Source organism: Pseudophryne corroboree, assembly GCF_028390025.1.
Source record: "Pseudophryne corroboree isolate aPseCor3 chromosome 3 unlocalized genomic scaffold, aPseCor3.hap2 SUPER_3_unloc_32, whole genome shotgun sequence".
NCBI classification, from domain to species: Eukaryota; Metazoa; Chordata; class Amphibia; order Anura; family Myobatrachidae; genus Pseudophryne; species Pseudophryne corroboree.
In genome coordinates, this window is record NW_026967522.1 from 207413 (window position 1) to 222813 (window position 15401).

Sequence of the window (15401 nt, forward strand, 5' to 3'; positions counted from 1 at the left end):
GATGTGGGAAAATAAATAATCTGTTTCTTACCCTTAAACATGTGTACCCTTGTGTCGGGGACCGAGGGTTCATCCTCAATATGCAACACATCCCTTATTGCCACAATCATACACTGAATGCTTTTTGTCACCTTAGGTTGCAATTTCACTTCATCATAGTCGACACTGGAATCAAAGTCCGTGTCGGTAGTAATGTCCACAATTTGTGCTAAGGGACGTTTTTGAGACCCCGACGGGCCCTGTGAGTCGGTCCAATCCGAGGATTGACCTCTTGATGCCTCCCTGGATTCAGCCTTATCAAGCCTCTTATGTAAAGATGCCACACTTGCATTCAACATATGCCACATGTCCATCCATTCCTGAGTCGGCACTACCGACGGGGACACACCACTCATTTGCTCCACCTCCTCCTTGGAGAATCATTCCGCCTCAGACATGTCGACACGCACGTACCGACACCCCACACACACAGGGATAAACCTATAAGGGGACAAAACCCCAACCAGGTCCTTAGGAGAGACAGAGAGAGAGTATGCCAGCACACACCCAGCGCCTAAATAACACCGGAAAAAATAAATGACCAGATAGCGCATATATATTATATATATATATACATATATATACCAAACAAAAAACCCAGCACTCTCCTAAGCAGCTTCATTCACCTTAGGAGAGTGCTGGGTTTTTTGTTTGGTATATTTGAGTTTGGTGGTCACAGCCCACCGCACCCCAACCCCTGGGAATGGCGAGTGCAGTGGTTCCTCGTGTTTGTTTGTATATATATATATATATCTATCCAATTCCCACTCACTGCGTTACCAATGTGCCCCCCTCCTCTTTTTCCAGCCTGTGAAAGTGTTCAGCAGGGGAGAGACCGGGGAGCCAGCGTCCTCATGCAGCTTCTGTGGAGAAAATGGCGCTGGTTAGTGGTGAGGATCAAGCTCCGCCCACCCGACGGCGGGCTTCGGTCCCAGTGCAATTGTAATAAAATGGCGGGGGATCTGTGATTTACTGCCTCCGCAGCCTAATCCTACTCTTTGTGCATCAAACTTTGAGGATTATTGCTGCCCAGGGCGCCCCCCCGCCCCCCCTCCCCATTGCACCCATCAGTGCTGCCTCTGTGTGTTGTGTCTGGGAGCAATGGCCTTACCTCAAGAAGATCTGAAGTCTTCTGCCACCTGAGATGTCTTCTATCTTCTCATACTCGCCCGGCTTCTATCTTCCAGCATCTGTGAGGAGGACGGCGGCGCGGCTGCGGGACGAACCCCAGGGCGAGACCTGTGTTCCGACTCCCTCTGGACCTAATGGTGTCCAGTAGCCTAAGAAGCAGAGCCTATCAGTTAAGTAGGTCTGCTTCTCTCCCCTCAGTCCCACGATGCAGGGAGCCTGTTGCCAGCAGTGCTCCCTGAAAATAAAAAACCTAACAAAATTCTTTTTCTACAGAAAACTCAGGAGAGCTCTCTGCAGTGCACCCATTCTCCTCTGGGCACAGAATCTAACTGGAGGAGGGGCATAGAGGGAGGAGCCAGTGCCCACCCATAGGAAAAGTTCTTTTTAGGTGCCCATGTCTCCTGCGGAGCCCGTCTATAACCCATGGTCCTTACGGAGTCCCCAGCATCTTCTAGGATGTAAGAGAAAAAGGCTTTGTAGATGTTTACTACTGTATTGTCTTACTGACCTATAGTTTCCTACTGTATTGTCTTACTGACCTATAGTTTCTTACTGTATTGTTTTACTGACCTAGTTTCCCACTGTATTGTCTTACTGACCTACAGTTTCCTTTTGTATTGTCTTACTGGCCTATAGTTTCCTACTGTATTGTCTTCCTGACCTATAGTTTCCTACTGTATTGTCTTACTGACCTACAGTTTCCTACTGTATTGTCTTACTGACCTATAGTTTCCTTCTGTATTGTCTTACTGACCTATAGTTGCTTCTGTATGGTCTTACTGACCTATAGTTTCCTTCTGTATTGTCTTACTGACCTATAGTTGCTTCTGTATTGTCTTACTGACCTATAGTTTCCTACTGTATTGTCTTACTGACCTATAGTTTCCTTCTGTATTGTCTTACTGACCTATCGTTGCTTCTGTATTGTCTTACTGACCTATAGTTTCCTACTGTATTGTCTTACTGACCTATAGTTGCTTCTGTATTGTCTTACTGACCTATAGTTTCCTACTGTATTGTCTTACTGACCTATAGCTTCCTTCTGTATTGTCTTACTTACCTATAGTTTCCTACTGTATTGTCTTACTGACCTATAGTTTCCTTCTGCATTGTTTTACTGACCTATAGTTTCCTTCTCTATTCTTACTGACCTATAGTTTCTTCTGTATTGTCTTACTCATCTAGTTGCCTTCTACATTGTCTTACTGACCTATAGTTTCCTACTGTATCACTGTCTTACTGACCTATAGTTTCCTGTCTTACTGACCTATAGTTTCCTACTGTATTGTCTTACTGACCTATAGTTTCCTACTGTATTGTCTTACTGACCTAAAGTTTCTTCTGTATTGTCTTACTGACCTATAGTTTCCTACTGTATTGTCTTACTGACCTATTGTTTCTTCTGTATTGTCTTACTGACCTATAGTTTCTTACTGTATTGTCTTAGGGCCCTACACACTAAAAGATTATCTGTCCAATCTGGCAATGTCTGGGAGCAAATGGCAATTTACTATTTGCTCTCAAAGATTGGAAAACAGACAAAAATGGACTTTCAGACAAATTGGTTACATTTGTTTCATTAAACCAATTTATCTGAACTGTGTTTGTCCATTTTCTTGATTTTGGGAGCAAATGGTTGATTGTCATTTGCTCCCAGACATCGCCAGATTTTCTTTCCAATCAGCCAGATTGGACAGATAATCTTTAAGTGTGTAGGGCCCTTTACTGACCTATAGTTTCTGACTGTATTGTCTTACTGACCTACAGTTTCTGACTGTATTGTCTTACTGACCTATAGTTTCCTACTGTATTGTCTTACTGACCTATAGTTTTTTACTGTATGGTCTTACTGACGTATCATGGCTTACTGTAGTCTTACTGGTCTATAGTTTCCTTATTTATTGTCTTGCTGACCTATAGTTTCTTCTGTAATGTCTTACTGACCTATAGTTTCTTCTGTATTGTCTTACTGACCTATAGTTTCCTTCTGTATTGTCTTACACACCTATAGTTTCCTATATACATAGTTTTCCTGTCTATGTATGGTAGGTATGGAAGGGATACCTACCATACATAGACAGTGTATATAAGCCTCAGCCTCTCCCTTCTGAAAATGATAATGAATAAGGTGTATGTGTGGATACCATGCACATGTAACTGATTCTATTTACAGGAAACAATAGGGAGAGCCCACGGCTGTCTGGCAGTGTTCTAGATGGTAAAGTATTACACATATGAATATATTTCTTCTAAATAAAATATTTTTCACCCTGATTGATATAATACTGATAGTAAGACAATTCAGTCAATAGTAATCTTTCTTTTAAGTAAGTAAGATCCATATATATGAATTTTTAGTGAATAGTTATTAAAGGTTATATTTTAATTGCAATTAAGTTAACAAGAGTGCTCCCAAAAAGGAAGTTTACTTCTTTCTTTCCGGACCGCTCTTCTATGCAGAAGGGAAATATCTGCTGTTTATTGAGAGATGCTCCCTGTAAGGAATTTACCACTTGCAGCTGAAATTGCAAAAGACCCCACCCCTTGCATCAGGTAAATTAATGTCTCCTATGATTATGACTTCTCCCTTTAAAGCCATTTTAGTGATGTCCAACAATAGATTCCTGTCCAAATCCTGCCCCAGGCCACGTGGTCTAGAGATCACCCCAATATGAATAATGTCCTTTTTCCCGGTTTCTGTGGTGACCAAAGGGGCCTCAGATTTGTCTTCAATATTTTGTATTAATTGAAGTAGCATTTATGCTTTTTTCCCGCATACATTGCTACGCTTCCTCCTACACTGACCATTCTATCCTTCCTAAATAAATTGTATCCTGGTATAGCTATGTCCCAGTCATGATTCTCATTGCACTATGACTCTGTAATTGCCACAATATCCAGGTTATCCCTGGTCATTATCACAATTAGCTCTGGAATTTTGTCTCCTAATCTCCTAGCATTTGCACACATAGCTTTAAGAATTATGTCTGTGCATCTGTTATTAGTAGCCATGTCCAGACAGTACAAAATAAATGACACGTTTAAAGTTGAAATTACCTGTTTGGTGATGTTGTTCAGTATTTGGTATTTGTTTTTTTAACTAATCAGGAATCACAAACTGTCCTTTACACCACGACTACACCTCACTAAATGAAAAGATATAGTAAACATGACCACAAATGGCCAAATAGGTCTACTATATACAAGGAGTTATTTAATACCTGCATCATCTAACAAAATGAAGGTTATTTAATAAATGGTTGCTAAACTGAGAAATTTAGATCCCATACAAATTACACACTACTACTTATATATGATCCCTAAAAACTTCTGCTTGTTACTTTTAATAACATTATAGTGTTGTGTGTAATAACTCTCTTCATCTGATGTTTGTCATGGATAACCTTGTGTTATAAACACCCAACTGAGAACTGGGATGATGGCAGAGGATGGTGTAGAATAAGAGATTGCTGTAGTGACTGAGCAATGAGAATATGTTACTTCTGTAATAAGTGTTTATTACTCACCTGTGCTGATATCTGTAGGGATCTCCTCCTCCTTACACTGCTGATCACCCCTCACATACGTTTCTTCTTCTCCCTCTGTATCTTCTGTCATCATATCAGTCGCATACGTCTCTTCTTCTCCCTCTGTATCTTCTGCCTTTATATCAGTCACATACGTCTCTTCTTCTTCCTCTGTATCTTTTGCCTTTATATCAGTCACATACTTCTCTTCTTCTCCCTCTATATCTTCTTCCTTTATATCAGTCACATACGTGTCTTCTTCTTCCTCTATATCTTCTGCCTTCATATCAGTCACATACGTCTCTTCTTCTCCCTCTATATCTTCTGCCTTTATATCAGTCACATACGTCTCTTCTTCTCCCTCTATATCTTCTGCCTTCATATCAGTCGCATATGTCTCCTCTTCTCCCTCTATATCTCCTGCCTTTATATCAGTCACATACATCTCTTCTTCTCCCTCTATATCTTTTGCCTTTATATCAGTCACATATGTCTCTTCTTCTTCCTCTATATCTTCTGCCTTTATATCAGTCACATATGTCTCTTCTTCTCTCCTTATATCTTCTGCCTTTATACAAGAAAGACGTTCTACCTAAATAACCCAAAAAAAGATGATTTTGGTACTTACCGATAAATCCATTTCTCTGAATCCTCTAGGGGACACTGGAGTCTTATACAGTAGGTGTGTGAAGCTTGCAACCGGAGGTGTGGCACAATCTAAAATTAGCATTGTCTGCACAGCCGGCTCCTCCCCCTTCACATCCCTCCTCCCTCAGTTTGGAAAACGTGACTGAGAGAATAGGACATGATACTATAGCACTTGGCGAGGAACCGAACCGTACAACAAAGCAACAGCATCCAAGAAACTCTTAACAGAAAAACCAACGCTGTTTGCACGAACTGTTTGAACAAGAACTTTGAACACAGCAGGTTGACAGCACTGAGGCGGGCATCCAGTGTCCCCTAGAGGATTCAGAGAAATGGATTTATCGGTAAGTACCAAAATCCTCTTTTATCTTTCATCCACTAGGGGACACTGGAGTCTTATACAGTAGGGGACGTCCCAAAGTTATCCCCAAGGGAGGGAGTGCTGTCGATGGCCTGCAAAACTAAACGTCCGAACTTAGAATTTCCGGACCCCAAGGTATCAAACCTGTAAAAGTTTGCGAATGTGTGGGCTGAGACCACGTTCTCGCTCTGCAAAATTGAGTAGTGGAAGCACCTCGAATAGCCGCCCATGAGGCACCCACTGATCTGGTATTATGAGCACCAGTCTGAACCGGAAACTGCTTACCACAGGAAATATTAGCTTGCCGATTGGCAAAGCTATTCCATCTAAACAAAGACTGCCTAGATGCTGGCCAACCATTCTTTGGACCAAACAAAATGGTCCGACCTTCTAAAGGACGACGTAACTTGTAGTATATTCGTAAGCTCGGACAACATCCAAAGACACGTCCCCTTCTGCGAATCCCTGAAAGGATGGGACCACAATCGGTTGGTTTACCTGAAACCCCGAAACAACCTTAGGAAGGAAATCCGCTCATGTACGGAGTTTGGCCTTATCCTTCTGGAAAATTAACAAAGGACTCTAACCTGATAGGGCTCCTTACACCGAAACCCTTCCAGCCGAAGCCAAGGCAAGTAATAACGTGACCTTCCAAGAGAGATATTGCAGGTCTGTTCTTTCCAACGGCTCAAAAGATGGTTATCTCAAAAATTCCAACTACAAATCTAAGTCCCACTGCGCAGTGGGAGGACGGAAAGGAGGTTGTATCCTCAGAACCCCCTGTAAAAAGGTTTGAACCTCTTGTAAGGACGCTAACCGCTGTTGAAATAGGATGGAGAGAGCCGAAACTTGAACCTTCAAGGAACCTAGTCTTAGTCCTTCATCTAGACCAGCTGGAGTGAAAAGTAGAAGTCTGGGTAAGTGGACGTTCGTCTAATTCTACCCATGTTCCTAACACCAGTCCATGTACTTCTTCTAATGTCTGCAGTCGTACATGGGTGTCACCGGCTTTTGAGCAGCGATCATCTTTAGGAATAGCCATTCTTGGTATACCTCTCACTCTTAAGATCCGGGTCTCAACAGCCACGCCATTAAACGTAGCCTGTTCAGGTCTGAGTGGAGGAACGGCCCCTGATATAGCCGGTCCTCCCTTCGAGGTAACTGCCAAGGGTCCTCCGCTAGTATCCCCCGTAAGTCCGAGTACCAACCTCTACGGGGCCAACTTGGTGCTATGAGAATTGCCCATACTCGCTCTCGTATTACCCCTTTTTGGAGAATTCGGGGTATGAGTGTGAAAGGCGGAAAAATGTAAACCCTTCTGTAACACCAAGGAAGTGTCAGCGTGTCCACTTCCTCTGCTGCTGGATCTCTTCTTCTGGACACATACCTGGGCAGCTAATGATTTTGTCGAGATGCCATCAGGTCCACCTGAGGTAGACACCATCTACTCACCATCATGTCGAAGATCTGTGTAAGCACCGCTCGCCTGGATGCAGTCCTGGCGACTGTGATAATCTGCTTTCCGGTTCACTGTTGACCATTGACTATATCTTCAGCTAAGAGAAGCGATTTGTAAACTGTTTCTCAGTTCGAGAATGGTTATTGGTAACCCTCTCTCCAGTAAAGTCCATTTGCCCTGAAAGTGGTGGGACTCTAGGACAGCTTCCCCAACCTCTGAGACTGGCATTTGTTATGAGAATCCTATAATCCAAATTATTATAAATTCCAAATTCTTGCCTGCTGCAAGGGTCTCTATAACCGCTTCTATAAGGGAATCTAAACTCCTGATCTAAGGCAGACTTAAGTATCTTGCCTCTTTATCTATAATAAGACCTTCTTCCTCCTTCGTGTAAGATGAGGATGGTTCTCTTAATCGACTTGTTCGCATTTCTTTATGCTTGCGCAGGAGGGATTAATTTAAATCAGAAATTCCTCCATAGTCTTTGAGAATCCCTCAGTCCTTTCCGACTGCTGTTTGCGGGATTCTGACATTTCCTTTGAAATACCTGTTAGGGCTTGCTCCCATGACCTTGGCGGAGCCTTCCTCCCGTGCTGGACGCCCTTAACTAGACAGGCAACGCATACCCAGGAGCCGCTCACCCTTGCTCATCTTACTACATTTTGTGGAAACATAATAAGTCTTAGTGTTGGCGACATTTGAAGCCGTACCCCATAGAGCGCTCCTCAGTGCTTCCCCCCTTTATAATAGGAACAGAAAGACGGTAATGGGTGATGGGAGTAAAGGTACACTGGATCCCCCTAGCTGGATCTTTCTAAACACTACACACAAAACAAAAAATAACAATTTATAATAATAATATCACCAGCCTCGTTGCAACCCTCACACACCCAACTGTATTTCAGTTCTGAGGTCGGGGTTGTGATCCAGTCGTTCCCATCATTTCATCGGGATCTTTTGTTTAGAAGTCCCTTGAAAATCTAAAGCATAAAAATGCCTGTCAGAATCCATTGAAAATCCATTGCAGCAGAGTCCTAAATACAAATGTCCAGTAGAGGGAGCAGTTGCTCTATTATAATAACCCCTCCCTCTGCTCTGACCGGCCAGGAAGCCTGTCTATTCTAATGGTAATAACGCCTGAGAGAGTCCTAAATACAAATGTCCAGTAGAGGGAGCAGTTGCTCTATTATAATAACCCCTCCCTCTGCTCTGACCGGCCAGGAAGCCCGTCTATTCTAAAGGTAATAACGCCTGAGAGAGTCCTAAATACAAATGTCCAGTAGAGGGAGCAGTTGCTCTATTATAATAACCCGTCCCTCTGCTCTGACCGGCCAGGAAGCCCGTCTATTCTAAAGGTAATAACGCCTGAGAGAGTCCTAAATACAAATGTCCAGTAGAGGGAGCAGTTGCTCTATTATAATAACCCGTCCCTCTGCTCTGACCGGCCAGGAAGCCCGTCTATTCTAAAGGTAATAACGCCTGAGAGAGTCCTTTTGGCGCCTCTATTCATTTAAAAATGGCCGCCATTTATTTAATAAATATTTATTACTAAGGCTCTCTGGGTCCTTCCTAGGGTCACTCTACCTCCTTAACGGCTGCCCCAGGCCGGACTTACTAGCAAGAGGATCAGTTTCTATTAATTTCCCCCTTTGTCGTCACACTCAGCCCTCCGCTGGCGGCGGGAAGGGACGAGAGATCATCTGACCGGGCGGTGGACGCACTTCCCAAGCGCCCGTAGTGTGTGTGATGCTGCTACTGACAGGCGCGCTGTGTCTCCCTCCGCTGGCGGTGGGAGAGGGCAAGAGACCATTTCAGCGTGCGGCGGGAGGTCAGTGCGCGTCCCCGCTGTATGTGAGGATGCCGCCGCTGACAGCCGCGATGCGTCTCCCTCCGATGTAGAGGGGGGGCGGGGGGGGGGGGGGAGCTGACATGCAGCGGGAGTAGAAGCCGGCCAGGGAGTGTTTGAGCCCGCGCTGTGTGTATAAAAGAAGTGGGGGCGGCGGGGGAGCTGCGCTGCTAGTCTGCCAGGACATAAGTTACAGGAAGCCTGGAGGCAGCAGCGTGCACACTGGCCAGATAATAATAATAATAATAATTTTTTAAACCTTAAGTTGTGGGAATTGGAAGGAGTCTGCTAATAGCCTCTGCCTGTCTATCTAAGGCCCATATTAACCACCAGTACTCACTGCCCATGGAAATGCTGACTCTGTGCTCCGGATTTTCCATAGAGAGATGCAGATCCCTTTATATGGGATCATTGTCTCTCTAATTCAAAGGCTTTTGTCCTCCTTTTCATTAGGTTGACGCAGCCTGAGTTTTCTGTAATGTTACCTCCTAGGCACAATTTTTCAAACTGAGGGAGGAGGGATGTGAAGGGGGAGGAGCCGGCTGTGCAAACAATGCTAATTTTAGATTGTGCCACACCTCCGGTTGCAAGCTTTAGACCCCTAGTGTATAAGACTCCAGTGTCCCCTAGTGGATGAAAGAGAAATACAATGGCATTTGCATAATGTTTGATTAAATTGAGGTGATACAGTATAATATCAGTGTATAATACACACAGCTCCTCTACACAACATATAGTGACAGTCACTTTGGTATATTGGGGAGACCCTAAATCCCACCTACCTGATCCTCCTGTGGGATCCTGTGATTCTCCTCTGTACAATCCTGGGAATACAGAGGACGGGGACATCTCTCTGGGGTATTTCTGTTACTGGACCCATCTGTAGGAGACACACAGTGACTAAGTACAGTGTATATATATGATTATCAGGTGATGTGTGTATATAGGGGGCCCCCATACCTGCTCTCCCCTGTACAATACATGACAGTCTCCTCTTACCCAGTGATGTGAGGGGCCGGTGATTCTCCATCATCACGTCCTTGTACAGACACCTGTGTTCCTCTATATACTCCCCCTCCTGCATGGAGACATAGACAGTGACATCCTGACACCTTATAGGAACCTGACATACACAGTGATACAGTCATCACCCAGACACATCCCCTGGTGTTACTGTATAATGTCCCATTCCCAGCAGTCACCTCTCCAGTCATCACCCAGACACATCCCCAGGTGTTACTGTATAATGCCCCATTCCCAGCAGTCACCTCTCCAGTCATCACCCAGACACGTCCCCCGGTGTTACTGTATAATGGCCCATTCCCCGCAGTCACCTCTCCAGTCATCAACCAGACACATCCCCTGGTGTTACTGTATAATGTCCCATTCCCAGCAGTCACCTCTCCAGTCATCACCCAGACACATCCCCTGGTGTTACTGTATAATGTTCCATTCCCAGCTATCGCTCTCCAGTCATCACCCAGACACGTCCCCCGGTGTTACTGTATAATGCCCCATTCCCAGCAGTCACCTCTCCAGTCATCACCCAGACACGTCCCCTGGTGTTACTGTATAATGTCCCATTCCCAGCAGTCACCTCTCCAGTCATCACCCAGACACATCCCCTGGTGTTACTGTATAATGCCCCAGTCCCGGCAGTCACCTCTCCAGTCATCACCCAGACACATCTCCCGGTGTTACTGTATAATGTTACATTCCCAGCAGTCACCTCTCCAGTCATCACCCAGACACATCCCCTGGTGTTACTGTATAATGCCCCTTGACCAGCAGTCACCTCTCCAGTCATCACCCAGACACGTCCCCCGTTGTTACTGTATAATGCCCCATTCCCAGCAGTCACCTCTCCAGTCAGCAGCTGAATGATCTTGTTGGCGAGTTCCAGGATCTTCTTGTCATTGTGTCTCTCATGTGTCAGTAAGTGAGGTGGAGGCACCGTGATTGGGCTCTGGGTTCTACTCAGTCCTCCTGATACACAGGGATGGCTGCTGGGTATCTCACACCCATTGGATGTCTTCTTCACTATTGTGTAATCCTCTGTAATGGTGGAGACATCAAATATCAATATATACACTCCCAGATCCCCTCACCTCCCCAGTCATGTCCCTGTATTATTACTATAGATATAAGTGACGTCACTATGAAGCTTCTAAGATCCCTTAACCTCCTCAGTCGTGTCCCTGTATTATTACTATAGATATAAGTGATGTCACTGTGAGGCTCCAAGACCCCCTCACCTCCCCAGTCACATCACTGTATCATTAATATAGATATAAGTGACCTCACTATGACGCACTGATTCCCTCACCTCCCCAGTCATGTCCTTGTATAATTACTTTAGATATAAGTGATGTCACTGTGAGGCTCCAAGACCCCCTCACCTCCCCAGTCACATCACTGTATTATTACTATAGATATAAGTGATGTCACTGTGATGATCCCAGATCCCCTCACCTCCCCAGTCATGTCCTTGTATTATTACTATAGATATAAGTAGTCACAGTGATCCTCCCAGATCCCCTCACCTCCCAAGTCATAGCCCTGTATTATTACTATAGATATAAGGTCACTGTGACACTCCCAGATCCACTCACCTCCCCAATCATGTCCCTGTATTATTACTATAGATATAAGGTCACTGTGACGCTCCCAGATCCTCTCACCTTCCCAGTCATGTCCCTGTATTATTACTATAGATATAAAGTCACTGTGACGCTCCCAGATCCACTCACCTCCCCAGTCAGCAGGTAGATGATCTCCAGGGTGATTTTTATTATACTCTCAGTCCTGTGACTCCTGTCCTTGTCCATCCTCGGTGAATCAGAGAGAATACAGAACATGTGATGTGTAATAAAGACTCCGTTCCTCACAGCTGGAGTTCCTTGGAATAAATATAACACATAAAACATATTGCACATGTAACATAGTTAATATGGAACAGAGTGGCCATTAAGTCTCCTATTTCCCCCCTACAGCCATAGAGTCCTGGTCAGTGTCTCCGAGGTTCCTGTGACCCAGCCCCATAAGGCTGTACTGCATAGTGGGCCTGATCTAGATTGTAGCGCTATTGTGGGTGGAGTCACAATGAACTGATGTTCGGTACACCGCTCATGTGCACGACCCATACGGAGCATGTGCTCTATGTGTCCTGAGTTGTCAGACGGGTATGGCTGCAGCCATGAAGTGGTGTAAGGGTGAGAATTGGTTGTGAAGGGACAGGGTCTCCTGAGGGAAATTCATGGCCTCATTCATGGAGCTGCGGCGTACAGTCTCCGTGACCTCAGGTTTCACACATCCAGCCGATGGTGTAGCAAAGGTGGCAGAAGACAGGCAGCGAAAGGTTGCAGGAGACCGGCAAGGGAAAGGTGGCAGGAGACAGGCAAGGGAAAGGTGGCAGGAGACAGGCAGGGGAAAGGCTGCAGGAGACAGGCAGGGGAAAGGTTGCAGGCGACAGGCAGGGAAAGGTGGCAGGAGACAGGCAGGGGAAAGGTTGCAGGAGACAGGCAGGGGAAAGGTTGCAGGCGACAGGCAGGGAAAGGTTGCAGGAGACAGGCAGGGGAAAGGCTGCAGGAGACAGACAAGGGAAAGGTTGCAGGAGACACACAAGGGAAAAGGCAGCAAGAGACAGGCAGGGCAAAGGCGGCAAGAGACAGGCAGGGGAAAGGCGGCAGGAGAAAGGCAGGGGAAAGGCGGCAGGAGAAAGGCAGGGGAAAGGCGGCAGGAGACATTATTTGTTCTCAGGAGATTGCATAATTTCTTAATCATTTGTAATAAAAGTTTTATTCTTTGAGAATATCTCATTATTTCTTCACAAGAGTGCGCCCACAAAGATGTCTACTTTCATTCTCTTGTCACTGTGGCACTCCCAGGTCCCCCTCACCTCCCCAATCATGTCCCTGTATTATTACTATAGATATTAATGATGTCACTGTGACATTCCCAGATCCCCTTACCTTCCCAGTCATGTCCCTGTATTATTACTATAGATATAAGTGATGCCACAGTGACGCTCCCAGATTCCCTCACCTGCCCAGTCATGTCCCTGTATTATTACTATATATATATAAGTGATGTCAAAGTGACACTCCCAGATCCCCTCACCTCCGCAGTCATGTCCCTGTCTTATTTCTATATATATAAGTGACGTCAGAGTGACTATCCCAGACCTTCTCACCTCCCCTGTCCCTGTATTATTACTATAGATATAAGTGAGGTCACAGTAACACTCCCAGGAGTGTGATATACATTTGCTTCATACTGCTCCAATTATCATCTGTTACACATTGCAGGGATATTATGGTCCTTGCTTTAATATATCCTAGAATTTGAGCAATATTTTCAATCCCCACAATTACATATAATAAAATTTATAATAATAATAATAATAATAATAATAACAACAACGACACTAAAGGCTGCACCCCAGTATAAAAATAATGACATGTCTTTATTAACAGGACAGCACAGGTTGCTCCTCCTGTATAATAATAATAATAATAGGACACCACAGGCTACTCCCCCTGTATTATAATATAGTGTTCACTCTAGGATATTTTTAGGGCAGGGTGCTGAGCATTGAAGAGGGCACATTTTTATTTTGAAGGGCACATTTTTGATGTGACGCTTTGCACACAAAGCATAGCGTATATGTTTATAGTTTTTGTACATACATTTTGCCTTTAGTAAATCATATACCCATACATGCATACATATAAGACACCTAACATCTATACTGAGAAACATACTGTAAATGTCCAGTCTTCTATGTGTTATAAAACAGAAAAGTTAAACAATGGGGTAAATTTACTAAGGTCCCGATTTTGACCGAGATGCCGTTTTTTCTCCAAAGTGTCATCTCGGTAATTTACTAAACTCAAATCACGGCAGTGATGAGGGCATTCGTATTTGTTTGGAAGTCCAACAAAAAAATTACGAATGAATACACCATCGGTCAAAACGCGGCTGTTTAAGTATGAATCTCGGTCATTTACTAAGAAGTGCAAAGCAAAAAAAAAAAAAAAACACTGCCGTGAAAAATTACAACTCGTAAAAAAGTGCTAAAAAAAAAAGCAGACCTGCTTTTTTGAGCCGTGATTGAATAGGCATGCACGGATCCATAAGATCCGTGCATGTATATCAGTGGGAAGGGGTGGGAAAGTGCTTATTTTCTAAAAAAAAATTGCGTGGGGTCCCCCCTCCTAAGCATAACCAGCCTCGGGCTCTTTGAGCCGATCCTGGTTGCAGAAATATGGGGGGAAAAATGACAGGGGTTCCCCCATATTTAAGCAACCAGCATCGGGCTCTGCACCTGGTCCTGGTTCCAAAAATACGGGGGACAAAAAGAGTAGGGGTCCCCCGTATTTTTAAAACCAGCACCGGGCTCCACTAGCTGGACAGATAATGCCACAGCCGGGGGTCACTTTTATATAGTGCCCTGCGGCCGTGGCATCAAAAATCCAACTAGTCACCCCTGGCCGGGGTACCCTGGGGGAGTGGGGACCCCTTCAATCAAGGGGTCCCCCCCCCAGCCACCCAAGGGCCAGGGGTGAAGCCCGAGGCTGTCCCCCCCCATCCAATGGGCTGCGGATTGGGGGCTGATAGCCTTTGTTGCAAATGAAAATATATTGTTTTTAGTAGCAGTACTACAGTCCCAGCAAGCCTCCCCCGCATGCTGGTACTTGGAGAACCACAAGTACCAGCATGCGGCGGAAAAACGGGCCCGCTGGTACCTGTAGTACTACTACTAAAAAAATACCCAAAAAAACACAAGACACACACACCTTGAAAGTAAAGTTTTATTACATACATCCACACAAACATACATACATACTTACCTTATGTTCACACGCAGGTCGGTCCTCTTCTCCAGTAGAATCCAAGGGGTACCTGTTGAAAAAATTATATTCACCAGATCCAGGGTCCCAGGCTCCTCGTAGAATTCCTTTGTAATCCACGTACTTGAATTTTAAAAAAAAACGGACACCCGAGCCACGCACTAAAAGGGGACCCATGTTTTCACATGGGTCCCCTTTCCCCGACTGCCAGAAACCCACTCTGACTTCTGTCTAAGTGGGTTTCTTCAGCCAATCAGGGAGCGCTACATTGTAGCACTCTCCTGATCGGCTGTGTGCTCCTGTACTGATTGACAGGCGGCACACGGCAGTGTTACAATGTAGCGCCTATGCGCTCTATTGTAACCAATGGTGGGAACTTTCTGCCCTGCGGTTGACCGAAAGTGACCTCACCGCTGAGCAGAAAGTTCCCACCATTGGTTACAATGGAGCGCATAGGCGCTACATTGTAACACTGCCGTGTGCCGCCTGTCACTCAGTACAGGAGTTAAAATATAGGAAAAAAATAAGTCTGTTCTAC

At 44.9% G+C, this 15401-nt stretch overlaps 1 protein-coding gene across 1 annotated transcript in view; it reads right to left on the reverse strand.

The window, feature by feature from the left end:
• LOC134984051 (uncharacterized) overlaps positions 1 to 15401 on the reverse strand; it is a 236176-nt gene that overhangs the window by 198261 nt on the left and 22514 nt on the right. Inside the window, exons 3-7 of the mRNA XM_063949693.1 lie at positions 11762 to 11910; positions 10873 to 11064; positions 10011 to 10089; positions 9790 to 9891; positions 4698 to 5285 (exon numbers count right to left, since the gene is read on the reverse strand). Of these exons, the coding sequence (XP_063805763.1) occupies positions 4698 to 5285; positions 9790 to 9891; positions 10011 to 10089; positions 10873 to 11064; positions 11762 to 11869 (1069 nt within the window). The 5' untranslated portion in view covers positions 11870 to 11910. The remainder of the gene's footprint in view (positions 1 to 4697; positions 5286 to 9789; positions 9892 to 10010; positions 10090 to 10872; positions 11065 to 11761; positions 11911 to 15401) is intronic.